Here is a 15,245-nt window from a genome sequence, read left to right as displayed (position 1 = left end):
TTTATTAACATACCAATTTTGTCAAAAAAAGTTATTACATATACCACTGAATAAGTCGTGGACCGCGTCGGAGGATCCTGAACTTATATATATAACCCTTTTTTCAACATATTTAGTGTAACATTGTCCACTTTTAGTATAGTGCATGTCCAATTGAAGTAATGGATCATGCATCTTTGATTGTGTCCTCTGAATCTCTGATTGTGCCTTCTGTTCAGGAAATAGTAAAGGAGCCATTGACAAGAGTTCCAGAGCGTTATGTTCGTCCACATCATGACCGTCCAATAATATCTACAACAACACCTTTGCTTGAGCTTCCTGTTATTGACTTTAGCAAATTGTTTTCCCAAGATCTCACTATAAAAGGACTAGAACTGGATAAACTACACTCTGCCTGCAAAGAATGGGGTTTTTTCCAGGTTTGTCATATAGTTGCATATTAAAGTATAGTACACTTTTAATTTTGATTGATTGATATACACATAATATCATCCATTATTTTTATTTATAGCTGATTAATCATGGAGTGAGCACTTCATTGGTGGAAAATGTGAAGATGGGTGCTAAGGAATTCTACAATCTTCCAATTGAAGAGAAAAAGAAATTTAGTCAGAAAGAAGGAGATGTGGAAGGATATGGTCAGGCCTTTGTAATGTCCGAGGAACAGAAATTGGATTGGGCAGATATGTTTTTTATGATTACTTTGCCATCACATATGAGGAAACCTCATTTATTTCCTAAACTCCCCTTACCATTCAGGTTCTATTACTTATCTTAATTTTTCATTTGCATGTTTTCGTCCATGACAATTTTGAATTTTTTTATTAATATGTAATCAGAGAAGGAAATAATTCATCTCTAGAGTTTTTAGATTTGGTTATCTTATACTTCATCTGTCCTCAAATATTATATTAACTTATTTTTGCTTAAATTTTATGACAGAGAGAGTACATTCTAAGACGGTAATTTATAGGTATATTGCATTGATTGTATCGTATATTCTAGGACACTGATTTCTAAGCATATTGCATCAATTGTATCATGAATCATACATAATCCAAAACGTTGTGTAGATAGCCACAACCAACTAAACAGAGTATTGTTAATGTTTTCAAACACCGGATCTAGCACAAATAGTTGGTGCGTAATGTGTAGGTGATGTATACTTCAAAACATCAACTTTCATTCTTAACCATTAAAAATAATAATTAGTTTCAAATTAAAAATTAAGATAAAGGACCATTTAGTAATATTGTCAAAAATTTATGTCATATTTCTTGCATGTATTGACAGAATGTATTCAATTCATATCATATGCCTCATATGAGACGTGTTAATTAACTATAACTGATTATAACACAAAAGGACTTTGACAAAGTGACAAAACAGAACACACAACAACAAATGATAGTGACCCATAAACCACATATTGTCATGGTAACATCACCCCAATTAATAAAACTGACCGGCTAACTGAATTAAAAAAATGAAGTACATGTTGTAAGGACTAATTAAGGAATATGTCTGAATACAATGCATTATTTTTTTTCTATTCAATACACTGCAATTGTCTTTTACAATCCAAAATATATTTATTTTCAATTTTATTTATTTTTTGTGTGGGTGGAATGATAAAGAGATGATTTAGAGACCTATTCTGCAGAGCTGAAAAAACTGGCCATCCAAATCATTGACTTCATGGCAAATGCCCTAAAAGTAGACGCCAAAGAAATTAGAGAGTTATTTGGTGAAGGAACTCAATCAACTAGGATAAATTATTATCCACCATGTCCTCAACCAGAGCTTGTTATAGGACTCAATTCTCATTCAGATGGTGGTGGCCTCACCATACTTCTCCAAGGCAATGAAATGGATGGTCTTCAAATTAAAAAAGATGGATTTTGGATTCCTGTTAAACCCCTACCTAATGCTTTCATCATCAATCTTGGAGACATGTTGGAGGTAATAATAATCATGTTTTCGTTTTGTCTGGATTCGAAAATCATATTTTCTCGTACAATTCATCTTTAATTAAAGTTCATTAGTTATTTTAGTACAATCATTTGTTTCGTTATTTCACAACTAACAAACCATATCAATTTGTTTTGTTTAGCAAACTAGATCAATTTTAAAAGACAATATTTAGGTGCAATGGTGTACGTTGTTTTTAAGGTTCTCTAATTATAATTATAATTATAATTTAATATATCGGTCGTGTATTTAATAATACAAAGAAAATAATTTTAAATAAAACCTTACAAAACCTTGATGTGTGGGCTACAAAGATTTTTAATTAATTGTTACAAAAGTTTGCTTTGTCTAATTTATTGCATTGTCTTACTCTTTATATTTATATTTTTTATGTTTATATAACATTGTCAACTTAATTATTTGGCAGATTATAACAAACGGAATATACCCAAGCATTGAGCATCGAGCAACAGTGAACTTAAAAAAAGAAAGACTTTCTATAGCTACATTTTACAGTCCTAGTAGTGCAGTAATTCTACGCCCATCACCAACCCTTGTTACTCCAAAAACACCAGCACTATTCAAACCAATTGGTGTAACTGATTTCTACAAAGGATACCTTGGAAAAGAACTCCGTGGAAAATCATTTCTTGATAGTTTGAGGATCCAAAATGAAGATGAGAAACACACTTAGGTGTTGAATGATCAACGATGGAAATTATACTGGATTATTACTATATAGGCTCATAAGCATTCAGTATAAAATAATTTGTATGAGCTTATAATTATAAATAAATAAAATGTAATTGTGCATCCTTGTTTTAATTCAACCAATGAGTTAAGTAATTTGTCATAGGTTTCAATGGCACACGTATTTGTTAACAAGTATGTCAAATAGGATTTTATTTGATACAACAAATATGACTTTTCTTATTTCAAAAAAACAAATATGACTTTTCTAACAAGCAAAATGTCAAAAGCTTTTCCTCTTAACTTTCAACCATAGCATAACATGTTGACATGACATTTTTTCCTAATTAAGCCTTAATTTTCATTTTTTTTTTCTTTTCCCTAATCTGAAACGTACAATTACATGTACATTGATTTTTTTATTTTTTTATTTTGGTTAAGAACGTACGCTGATTTAAATTTTAGAAAATTTTAACCAATATCCCTAAAATACTAATTAAGAATGTTAAAAGTAATTTCCTAATAAAGAAGAGTTTTTTTATCAACAATAAATTCAAAACACCAACAAAAAAATACTAATGGAAGAATATAGTCTTCAGACAAAACACTTTTCCATAAAAATAAATAAATAAAATACAAACCGGTACTACACTAAAAGATTAGACAAATATTTGCCACCATTAGTTAAAATTAATATTTTTGATATTGTCAGCATAAAATTATGAATGACATTGTAACGAGCAAATATAAGCACATAAAATTCACAACAGACATATAGCAAACATTTTAATATATTTTCACATATAAAATAAAATTAATATTTGTTTTTGTTTTTGAAGCAAATTTAAATTAATTATATGCTTCAATCAGAAGATTCTTTAAAGACAAAATTGCCTAGTGTGCACTTATGTGACAAACCCTTTAATATTGGTGGTAAACCCGTTATTGAATTTGAAGGACGGCACCACAACAAATGGACAAATTGGTCCAGAAGGGGATCCAGTAATATTAAAAAAAAAAAAATTGATAAGATAAAATAAAATAAAAACTTATCGGGTCTTGATAAAAACTTCATACGTGTCAATGAAAGTTTCACTTGATAAGAAATTGACTCATTTCAAAATCGTAGGTTAAACTCTTGTTGTTAGCGTGAAAATCTCTTTAGTTGATGATAACTCATAAGTAATCTGTTCTCTTAAAAAAAAAAAAACTCATAAATAATTTATTTAAGATGTTGGTAGGACCAAATGTTTAATTAAGCCTATATATAACTCCTTTCTAGACACATTGAGTGTAACATTTTCCACTTCAAGTATCGTTTAACAATCAAATTAACACATATTTGTGTGTATTGTATGCCCAATTGAAGTTATGGAACATGCATCTCTGATGCTGCCCTCTTTATCTCTGATAGTGCCTTCTGTTCAGGAAATAGTAAAGGAGCCACTGACAAGAGTTCCAGAGCGTTATATTCGTCCACATCATGACCGTCCAATAATATCTACAACAACACCTTTGCTTGAGCTTCCTGTTATTGACCTCAGCAAATTATTGTCCCAAGATCTTAATCTAAAGGAACCTGAACTGGATAAATTACACTCTGCCTGCAAAGAATGGGGCTTTTTTAAGGTTAGTTGCCTATAAATGTATGCACCATTTTTTATACGTTTTATAAAGTCTAGCGACGAAACTCACACATAAATGTTGATAATATAGGAATTGGGAATTCAAATCCACACCTCACCAGTCAGTATATCATATATGTCTTTTACTTACAAGTTACAACACACCTTTAATTCTGTAGAAATATACATATTATTATCCATTACTTTTACTAATTATGAAGCAAATGATTTACCAATATATATATAATGATGGTTTGACTCATATATGGGCAATAATTAATTACAGTTGATCAATCATGGAGTGAGCACTTCATTGATGGAAAATGTGAAAATGGGGGTTAAGGAATTCTATAATCTTCCAATTGAAGAGAAAAGGAAGTTTAGTCAGAAAGAAGGAGATGTGGAAGGGTATGGTCAGGCATTTGTAATGTCTGAGGAACAGAAACTAGACTGGGCTGATATGCTTTTTATGGTTACTTTGCCATCACATATGAGGAAACCCCATTTATTCCCTAAACTCCCTTTACCATTCAGGTTCTAGCCTTCTAGGTTTCTACTCCATATGTCTTAATTATTTATTTTGCATGTTTTCATCCATGAAAATTTTGACAATAGTTTTATGAATCTGCAATCAAAGAAGGAAAGAATTTTAATTTGAATCATTTTAAGTTCATGATCCCTAAAGTAGGGGGGGATGAAGTCGTAGGGTGATAAAGTCACAAAACAAGATTAATGAGTTCCTTCGAACTATTTTTCTTAATGATATATGTTTGAGGATTTTTAGGAATAATGTGTTTTCAGCGGCGAAGCTCGCAAAAATTTTATGCAGAGGTCAACTATAAAGAAGAATTTTTTTTTTGAAAACAAACATATTAAATTTAAGGATAAAATATATTTTTAGTCCCATAAATTATAATTTTTTAGGTTTAGTCTTAAAAAAATTATTCAATTTTTGTCTTAGTTTTTTAAAATTTTACAAAAAAAAAGTGTTTTTAGTCTTGAATTTAATCTCTAACAAAAAAATTAAGGACTAAAATTAACAAATCTTAAAAACTTAACATAAAATTCGCTATTTTAAAACATTGGGCAAAATGCATTTGAAGAACCCAATTTCATCAATAATTGTCTGTTTAATAATAGATTAATAATGACTTTTTAAATGTAAATAAATATGTTATTTGCAAGAAACTCATTGTCTGTTTAATTTGTCTACGACTATTGTCTTGATAATTTTTGTTGTTGAAAAAGGTTTCTTTATTGTTGTTATTGAGACCGAAAATATCAAACCAATACAAATAAATCTATCAATCTTGTAGTAGTTTTTTACTTTATTATTTATGCTAATTTTTGCAACTAAACTTATTTGGGGTAGCTCAATGTTTATTATTTGGGGTAGCCGGATATAAATATATACCGATTAATTCAAGAATAATACTTTTTTTGGGGTAGCCAAGGCTACCCCTCCCGTATGAAGGGCTACGCCCCTATGTGTTTTTAAAATCAATGATATTGTTATTAAAACATTACATAATAATTTTTTAAAAAAAGTTAAATTAGTCTACCTAAATTGATTATGGAAAGAATCGAACCTGAAACTTTGAAAAGAAACACATTCTCAGGTTCCAAACCAATACCACCAAACCAAATGGAGCATTACATAATAATTATCATGTCAATTTGTTCAACATTTTAAAAATACTAAAAGATTACATGTTAACCCATGGTCCATACTCCATAGACTTGGTCCTCTTTAGATATTCTAAGACACCGATTTCTAGGGTTGCATTAGTATCATATATTCTTTTCTTTTCTTTTTTACAATAATTGTATTGTATACTCTAAGATTTTGGTATAATAATGGTAGAAAGATAGGTTCTTTAAGTTTAAATGTCTTTTCTTCTTTAGACTAAAACATTATTCACTCATCTTAAAATATTAAATGACCACTTGATAATTGTATCGTATATTCTAAGACATTAATTTCTTGGCATATAGCATCATGAATCGAAATCCAAAAATTAAAGGTTTAATAGATAGTTCTCCGTAATTCAATGGTCTATTTTTTTAAGGGATTAAAATTAACAAAATTGGACCAAATTGAATAAAAGAAATAAGTTAAGGGATGTGTTTGAGAAAGTTAAGACTTATGAGACCAAATTAAATAAAAGAAATAAGTTAAGGGACTGACAGATCAATTAAGTCAAAATTAAATTAGCTATATTGTTAATGTTTTCAAACACCGGGTCTTGCGCAAATTATAGTTATTAACTTCAAATTAGAAATTAAGATAGACAGGTAGTTTTGCCAAAAATTTATATCATCCCTTCAAAAAAAAATTAAGTCATATTTCCAAATGCATTGACTTTGCTCTGTAAATATACAAATTTAAGCACATTATATTAGACGTGTTATTGTTAATTAACGAGATTGCCCGCAACAAAATAGCATAATGAGACAATTTTAAATATTTATAGATCTCAACCATTGATATAAGATCGGACGATCTAAATTACACTTATCAAGTAGTTACAACATAAATCCATTTCCAAAACCACATATTGCCAAGTGATGTCACCCAAAACTATAAATTGACCGGATACCTGAATTAAACCGAAAAAGATATTAAAAGAAAGGTCAAATACATCATCGGATCCTTTAAATTTCATGTTTGTTTCAGATAGATTTTAAGTTTTTAAGATTTTAGATAGGTCTAAGTTTGTTTCGGATAAGTCTTTAAGTTTCTAAGGTTTCAGATAGGTATTTTAAGTTTCGAGTTTGTTTCAGATAGGTTTTTTCTATCAACCTCTGTTAAGCCCAAGATAATAAAAACCAGACCGGACGGTCCAACCGGTTGAACCGGGAACCGGACCTATCTCCGGTCCGGTTGAACCCATAACTTCATGGTATGGCTCATATGTTTAAGGCTTAATTGCACTTTCCCCCCTATAGTTTGCCAATTGTGCGATTTTGCACCCCATAGTTTAAAACGAGCGATTTTGCCCCCTATAATTTTCCCCCTTTCTGATTTTCTGGTTCCCATGACATTTAGTGCTGATGTGTCTGTTATTTATAAATTAATGTGTGCCACGTGTGTAATTCTATTTTTTTAAAAATAAAAAAAATGGTATTTTTCATATTTTAAGAGAAGGAAATCAAAATGGTCCCCATGGTATTTTGCATCAAGATGCAATTTTTTTATTTTTAAACTTGCTTGATGGAGAACATTGAGTCAGCATTGAGGCTGCTCATTTTATTTCAGACTTTGGTTTATATATGTCGTAGGCCTGATGTGGTTAGTTAAGTGCTAATTGTGGTTACACAGTTACTAATTTGAATTATTCGGAAGAAAAAAAATTACTAATTTGAAGACCATTTTAATATATCCAACTTTTTAAATATGACTCGAAGTTTTGATTTATTGAATTGTTGAATAGAACACATAAAGTATCAGAAAAACCCTTTAAGACTTTTTCTCAAAGTAAATGTAAATATTATGAAGTATGACCGAATAATTCCTAACCCAAAATTACACGGTCATGCTTCATAAAATTATGTAAATAAGGTAATCAACTTTCATATTTTCTTCTATTCGAAAAAAGTAACCCAAAAAATTGTACTAGTTGATTAAAACTCCATGGACCTATTCACCGGTAAATTCAAAGTTTGGTGAAAATATAAAATGAATCGATGATTCTAACTTCAGTCCTTATACCACTCTTGAATCAAGCCAACAAATTGGTTTTGATTGATTTACATAAATTGATAATTTTCTTCACTTCATGAAGAACACAAATCATCATTCGGGCTTGCTCATTTTACGCCTAAGTCTTATTTTAAAATGCATGTAGTTCAATGTTAATTTGCAGCTTGACACAAAATGACCATTCACCTTCACGGTGTGTTAATTTGGACCAATTGTTAGGATCCTACAAATCCTAACATTCAAAGATTAGTGAAAGTGAATTATTAGCTTGTGAGTTGATTGATTTCAAAGAATTTGGTAGACAGATAAGCTATTCTCCCCTCAACTATAGCATTCTCTAGTTCACAACTTTCAATTATGTCTAGTCTCCGTGCATAGTAAGTAACTTATGAGTGATTTCCAAAATAATGGAATCATCTTCAACTTATTGGAAGACCCATGGCCGACTACATGATGCAAAACACAAGGAAAACAACTAGAACACAAAGCTGGACGCTTGGAAAAGCAACTAGAGCGTTGGCTCTATTTGTATTGGCTTGTATGTTGTAGTTTCTCTCATGGGTTTGAGTGTATCCATCAATGATATTTTTGTTGTTTCAACGAGTGTGATTTATTTGATTAAGTATGTCATAAAATCTATGTCTTAATGGTGACTTGATTTTATTTGTTGGATATGTCTTTAGTGATACGATGAGAAGATTCGTAGAAACAATCAATATGTTTTCCATGTTCCCATCGCGTTTTTTCGAGAATGGTGATACACAAATACCAGAGATCTGGTGCCCTTTCCTACTCTTTTACGGGAGATGTGGTGAATACGAGCGAGTCATTCTAAGTGGCAATGGAGTAGGAAAAGAATACCATCATTCAAGATGTTCATCGGATGTTGTAGTCATGTTGTTTAGCAAGTTTGAATTTGCCCAATTCAAGGGTAAGATAATTGTTGCAGTTGAAAGGTACATTCCGGAATGTAATGTGATAACATATATAGTTGAATATGCATAATACATTTTGTTTTGAATGGAATAATAATTATCTTATTTATTCACTTTTCGAATTTATTTATTCATTACGAAATTTTAATTAGTTGAATTCACGTTACATTTAATTAGTTTTTATTCGAATTCGCAATTCAAAAGAATAACAAAGTTCGGAAGAAATTTTGAAAATTAACCTATCTATTTTACTTATAAAAAGAAAGGATTATATCCTTTCTTTTTCAACCTTTAAATATTGAAGTTTCAATTCTCATTTTATGAATCTCATATCGACGATTGAATTAGCTTTGTCGATAAAGTTGTACAACCATAAAACTTTTTGGTCGGTCATCCCGAAGTTGGAATAACTAAATTATAACAATTTATCTTGTCAATTCAGTTAACTTTGCTTTTACCTTAAGTTTAACTTTCTGTATTGAATGTTTAGGACAAACAAATAACATGTGATTATTTGGATTTCAGGAATTTCAAATTTATTTGAATTTTGTTTACTCAAGTGTCATGCTTTGATTGGCAAGCTTAAACTTGCTTCACGGAGAACATTGAGTCAGCATTGAGGCTGCTCATTTTATTTTAGATTTTGGTTTATATATGTCGTAGGTCTGATGTGGTTAGTTAAGTGCTAATTGTGGTTACACAATTACTAATTTGAATTATTCGAGAGAAAAAATTACTAATTTGAAGACCGTTTTAATATATCCAACTTTTTAAATATGACTCGAAGTTTTGATTTAATGAATTGTTGAATGGAACACATAAAGAACGCAAATGGGTTTTGATCGATTTTACATAAATTGATAATTTTCTTCACTTCATGAAGAACGCAAAACATCATTCGGGCTTGCTCATTTTAGGCCTAAGTCTGATTTTAAAATGCATGTTGTTCAATGTTAATTTGCGGCTTGATACAAACTGACCATTCACCTTCACGGTGTGTTAATCTGGACCAATTGTAAAGATCCTATAAATCCTAACATTCAAAGATTATAATTGTGTTTAGTTTATGGAAAAAATACACTCACCTTCTTTGAGGTCTTTTTAAATGATAAACGCCACACCTCTTCTCATTTCTTTCACTAATTTAATGCAAGATGACATTCCTTCTCATTCAAGTGTTGTGCAATCTTTATACTAACAATTTAGAGTTTTTAGAAATAGCCTATTCCAAAATCCTCTCCTCTAATGATGTTCACATCATCATAATCCTACTTGGCATTTGTTCTAAAAATTTCTCCTAATTTTTTAATACAAGCTTAATAATAATAATAATAATTATTATTAAAAACTGTTTTTTATTAATCACTAAATTGTACATAAAATACATAGTTGGTTACAATCAAATAATTATAGGGGAATAAAATGAAACATCAAAGTGTAATGCATAATTATTATTTTTAGAGAATCATGTTTATAACATTCATTATATTAGATATATCCTAAATACATAACGACATTCATAAGAAATATCCTAAATACATGGCCGATGTAATCCATAATTATATAAGGTATAAATCAGTGGCGGAGTCAGACAAAAACATGTGAGGTGGCCGCTATCAAAATAAACTAAAATATATATATCATATTGTATACAATACCTTAATTGCAATAAACATAAAGTCGATTATTACAAATTTAAACTATATAATACATAAAGTCGATCATTAAAAAAATTAAACTACAAATTTATATTCGATTATTACAAATATCTATTAGGAAAGCTTGAAATGAAAAATTTGGAGGTTATCAACATTGGATTTAGTAAAATTACTTTGCATTCAGGCAGTTCGAAAATTGCCCCAGTTAATTTTTGAATATTTGGGAGGGTTCTTATCGTTTGTCAATTCTGATTTTCTTTCTTTTAACTTGTAAACTACCTACATCATCTTGAGCAAGCACAGTCAAGACATCAGTGTCCTTGTGATGTCCAAGAGTCAGATGAGTGTAGGGACAAGGTGGATAATGGTTGAGTCTTATGTTGTTGGTGTTATGTATAAAGAAGTCACGAACCCTATTTGATACTAAACCTAAACTAACTGCAATAAGTTCCATAAATTTATATGCTAGTTTCTCCACTTCTGCATATTCTTGGCATGCTTCCCCGTTAGAATTAGAAAAAGTGGGGATGGCATGGTTGTAAAATTCATTTTAACCAAGGGTATTTTGGTAATTTCCATAAATTAATGGGGTGGCCATGGCCATCCCCTGTTCTCACGTGGCTCGGCCACTGGTACAAATCACACCCACATTGTTGGTACACCCTCGGTAAATATTGGTAACCCATCATGGCAAACCAATCGATCAAATTGAAAAGAAAGAAAGAAAAAAAAACTATCAAGTAATAAACAGCCGAATGTGTCAGTTTAAAATGTTAATATTACATACCATTGACTAAGACGTGGGAGATCCTGTACTTATATATATAACCCCTTTCTCAACATATTTAGTGTAACATTGTCCACTTTTAGTATAGTGCATGTCCAATTGAAGTAATGGATCATGCATCTTTGATTGTGTCCTCTGAATCTCTGATTGTGCCTTCTGTTCAGGAAATAGTAAAGGAGCCATTGACAAGAGTTCCAGAGCGTTATGTTCGTCCACATCATGACCGTCCAATAATATCTACAACAACACCTTTGCTTGAGCTTCCTGTTATTGACTTTAGCAAATTGTTTTCCCAAGATCTCACTATAAAAGGACTAGAACTGGATAAACTACACTCTGCCTGCAAAGAATGGGGTTTTTTCCAGGTTTGTCATATAGTTGCATATTAAAGTATAGTACACTTTTAATTTTGATTGATTGATATACACATAATATCATCCATTATTTTTATTTATAGCTGATTAATCATGGAGTGAGCACTTCATTGGTGGAAAATGTGAAGATGGGTGCTAAGGAATTCTACAATCTTCCAATTGAAGAGAAAAAGAAATTTAGTCAGAAAGAAGGAGATGTGGAAGGATATGGTCAGGCCTTTGTAATGTCCGAGGAACAGAAATTGGATTGGGCAGATATGTTTTTTATGATTACTTTGCCATCACATATGAGGAAACCTCATTTATTTCCTAAACTCCCCTTACCATTCAGGTTCTCATTCTCTAATTGTTATTTTGCATGTTTTCATCTATTATAATTTTGAAAATATTTTGATTAATCTGCAATCAAATAAGGATAGAAGTTTCGATTCGTATTCATTTTGCGAGATATTGATGCAATCACCTTTTATATAAAGTAGAAGATATTGAATCGATGTGACTAGATAATATAAATTAGAAAAATACAAGTAAATGTTCTAAAGACATTTGTTAAAAGTCTCAAAAATATTATTTTCAATACAAAAATCAGTCTTTTAGATTCTTTAGCAATACCCTACTTGTTAACATAACCCTATACATTAAAGGGTTTGAAAATTGAAAAAGAATCATTTATTTTGGAACAACTTTTTTTATACAGCTAAATAAGTTATTTTCAAACCGAAAGGATAATAGAAAATTCAACACTCACAAACATTATACAAAAATTAATATACACATTAATTTCATTATCAATTTTTTTTCAAAGAAATTTGTTATTTAAACAACTATTTTGCGGAAACGGAGGTACATAAAACTGTGTAGGTATTGACATGAGAATCAAAAATGCAAAAAAAAAAAAAAAAACTAATAAATAAAGCAAAACAAAGGACCTGCCGTATTTGTATATTTTAAGACATTAATTTCTAGGCATATTGAATTAACTGTATCGTATATCCTAAGACACTGGCTTATTGCATCAATTGTATCACGAATCTTTAGCAAAAAACAAATTTTTTTTTTTTTTTTTATCAAGAATCGTAGTCTAAAAAGCTATGTAGAATGTAGATAGCCAAAAACAACAACTTAACAATTTTATTAGATTAGCAAATATCACAAATGTATTAAATAACTAGGGATTGTTGCGTACTGTGATGTGACTATTGTAAACTTCGGATTATTGAGATCGGTTCTTACTAAACAAAAATAAGATTAAGACAAATGATAAACTTCATTCAGCAATTATTTATGTTTCCGGCATGTATTGACTTTGCTATATAGTACAAATTTAAGCCCTCGTATCATATCATGAGACGTGTTAATTAACTATAACTGGTTATAACACAAAAGAGACATTGACAAAGTGACAAAACAGAACAAACAACAAATGAAAGTGACCCCCCAAAACCACATTATGCAACGGTGATGTCACCCCACACATAAACTGACCGCAAAAGTTATGGTGTATAAGCCATTTCCTTATGCACCGTGCATAAACACGTCACAACCATCAGATTTCTTTTATTTTGAACAAAAATGGTTTTGGCTCACTTTGGGGGTGTAGGAAGCAATTATATTAGGATTTATGCACAGTGCATAAGGATTTCATTATGCACCATAACCACTCCCTAAACTGACCGGTTAGTTGAATTAAACTCAAAAAGATATTAAAAAACCGTTGTACTTGTTCTAAGGACTAATTAAAGAGTACCCTAAGTCTTTTTTTTTGGTAAGGAAGGGTACCCTAAGTCTGAATACATTGCTACAATTGTATTTTACAACCCAAATAATATATATTTTCATTTTTTAATACAAAGACCATTTAGAGACCTATTCTGCAGAGCTTAAAAATCATTGATTTTATGGTAAATGCCCTAAAAGTGGACCCCACAGATATTAGAGAGTTATTTGGTGAATCAGCTCAATCAATGAGGATTAATTATTATCCACCATGTCCCCAGCCAGAGCTTGTGACAGGGTTTAATTCTCATTCAGATGGTGGTGGCCTCACCATACTTCTCCAAGGCAATAATGAAATGGATTCCTGTTAAACCCCTTCCTAATGCTTTCATTATCAACCTTGGAGACATGTTGGAGGTAATTATTAATTATTGATTTTTTCACAAATAACTACAAAATTAAATCACATAGTATGTTATATATAATCAACCTTGGCTACAAGGACTTTTTAATTTAATTAATTGTTACAAACCTTGTTTTGTCCTTATAACAACATCATATTTATCATATTTTTGTAAGTTTATAACATTGTCAACTTAATTATTTTGCAGTTATAACAAACGGAATTTATCCAAGCATTGATCATCGAGCAAAAGTGAACTTAAAAAAGGAAAGACTTTCTATAGCAACATTTTACAGCCCTGGTATGGAAGTAATGTTACGCCCAGCGCCAACCCTTGTTACTCCAAAAACACCAGCACTATTCAAACCAATTGGTGTAACTGATTTCTGCATAGGATACCTTAGCAAAGAACTCCGTGGAAAATCATTTCTTGATAGTTTGAGGATCCAAAATGAAGATGAGAAACATGTACACTTGGGTATTGAATGATCAACGATGGAAATTATACTGGAGTATTATATAAGCTCGAAAAGCATGTATGTACTTTTTGAGGGAAAGCATCCATGTACTTCAAACTTCTATATGATTGTAAAAATAAACAATAAAAGCTTTGTATTAAATAGACACTATTATGAAGTTATATATTTTTTTTGTCAAAGGTAATTTCGTCATTATGCTATTTGAGTGAATTCTTATTTATTACTCTAATTTTTTTTTCTTCTTAAGATATCAACTTTATAATTAATTTAAAGATTATTTTCTTTTAAACATTTGTGACATCAAGTTTTGAGATTAAATATATTTCAACCTGTGCTATTTAGTCGAATCTGGTTTACCCTTTAACACATCTTTTATTTGGGTACAATCACATGTCACATAGGTCTAAAAGAAATGACTTAAACATCAAAGTTGGAATCTTAAAAGAAGTGAGAAAAATATTTTTAATCACAAAAGTTGAAATCTTGAAAGAAAACTTATGTTAATTGTACACAAATAAAAAACTTAAGTGTAGAAGACTTGCATTGGGTGATTAGAGAACCATCGAATCCTTGGTCCAATATTTGTCAACATAAAGCTAATGGGGCATGGGTCTTATATCAATTAGATATGTTAACTCGGCCTTCATGATGAAGACCGGATGGAATCTTTCTTCAAAGAGTAATGATTTGTGGGTTTAAGTTCTTCGCTCTGAGCATATGTGTGGCAAAGATCTTATTGCAAAAGTGGAAGCTAAGGCCAACTCATTGAATCTTTGGCGAATGATTGTTAAAAATTGGGATAATGTTCGGAATAACTTTGTTTGGCGTGTGGGTAATTGTTTGATTATTAGGGTTTCGGACGACAACTGAATTTTAAATGTGGATCATTTGAGAAATCATTGCG

At 30.6% G+C, this 15,245-nt stretch overlaps 3 protein-coding genes across 3 annotated transcripts; all 3 read left to right on the top strand.

The window, feature by feature from the left end:
• Positions 1-90: 90 nt before the first annotated feature.
• LOC120577597 (probable 2-oxoglutarate/Fe(II)-dependent dioxygenase) lies at positions 91-2,826 on the top strand. The gene is made up of 4 exons (XM_039829209.1): positions 91-419; positions 512-759; positions 1,638-1,962; positions 2,399-2,826. The coding sequence occupies exons 1-4, from the start codon at positions 162-164 to the stop codon at positions 2,663-2,665; spliced, it is 1,098 nt and encodes a 365-aa protein (XP_039685143.1). The 5' UTR covers positions 91-161; the 3' UTR covers positions 2,666-2,826.
• A 1,155-nt stretch (positions 2,827-3,981) lies between these two features.
• Positions 3,982-5,075, top strand: LOC120577650 (probable 2-oxoglutarate/Fe(II)-dependent dioxygenase). The gene is made up of 2 exons (XM_039829402.1): positions 3,982-4,290; positions 4,573-5,075. Exons 1-2 carry the CDS (start codon positions 4,033-4,035, stop codon positions 4,825-4,827), a joined length of 513 nt encoding a protein of 170 aa, XP_039685336.1. The 5' UTR covers positions 3,982-4,032; the 3' UTR covers positions 4,828-5,075.
• Positions 5,076-11,417: 6,342 nt separating this feature from the next.
• LOC120577649 (probable 2-oxoglutarate/Fe(II)-dependent dioxygenase) lies at positions 11,418-14,492 on the top strand. The gene is made up of 3 exons (XM_039829401.1): positions 11,418-11,734; positions 11,827-12,074; positions 14,071-14,492. The coding sequence occupies exons 1-3, from the start codon at positions 11,477-11,479 to the stop codon at positions 14,099-14,101; spliced, it is 537 nt and encodes a 178-aa protein (XP_039685335.1). The 5' UTR covers positions 11,418-11,476; the 3' UTR covers positions 14,102-14,492.
• Positions 14,493-15,245: the final 753 nt, after the last annotated feature.

The sequence above is a fragment of the Medicago truncatula genome, chromosome 8 (assembly GCF_003473485.1).
Source record: "Medicago truncatula cultivar Jemalong A17 chromosome 8, MtrunA17r5.0-ANR, whole genome shotgun sequence".
NCBI classification, from domain to species: Eukaryota; Viridiplantae; Streptophyta; class Magnoliopsida; order Fabales; family Fabaceae; genus Medicago; species Medicago truncatula.
The sequence above is the reverse complement of the archived record's forward strand: the minus strand, read 5'-3'. Positions and strand labels throughout refer to the sequence as shown.

Excerpts from the sequence above, each read along its gene's own strand:
- LOC120577597 (XM_039829209.1), top strand. The coding sequence starts at position 162 with ATGGATCATGCATCTTTGATTGTGTCCTCTGAATCTCTGATTGTGCCT. Across the intron at positions 420-511 it reads AAGAATGGGGTTTTTTCCAG|CTGATTAATCATGGAGTGAG; the intron begins GTTTGTCATATA and ends TTTTATTTATAG. Across the intron at positions 1,963-2,398 it reads ATCTTGGAGACATGTTGGAG|ATTATAACAAACGGAATATA; the intron begins GTAATAATAATC and ends ATTATTTGGCAG.
- LOC120577650 (XM_039829402.1), top strand. The coding sequence starts at position 4,033 with ATGGAACATGCATCTCTGATGCTGCCCTCTTTATCTCTGATAGTGCCT. Across the intron at positions 4,291-4,572 it reads AAGAATGGGGCTTTTTTAAG|TTGATCAATCATGGAGTGAG; the intron begins GTTAGTTGCCTA and ends AATTAATTACAG.
- LOC120577649 (XM_039829401.1), top strand. The coding sequence starts at position 11,477 with ATGGATCATGCATCTTTGATTGTGTCCTCTGAATCTCTGATTGTGCCT. Across the intron at positions 11,735-11,826 it reads AAGAATGGGGTTTTTTCCAG|CTGATTAATCATGGAGTGAG; the intron begins GTTTGTCATATA and ends TTTTATTTATAG. Across the intron at positions 12,075-14,070 it reads AAACTCCCCTTACCATTCAG|TTATAACAAACGGAATTTAT; the intron begins GTTCTCATTCTC and ends ATTATTTTGCAG.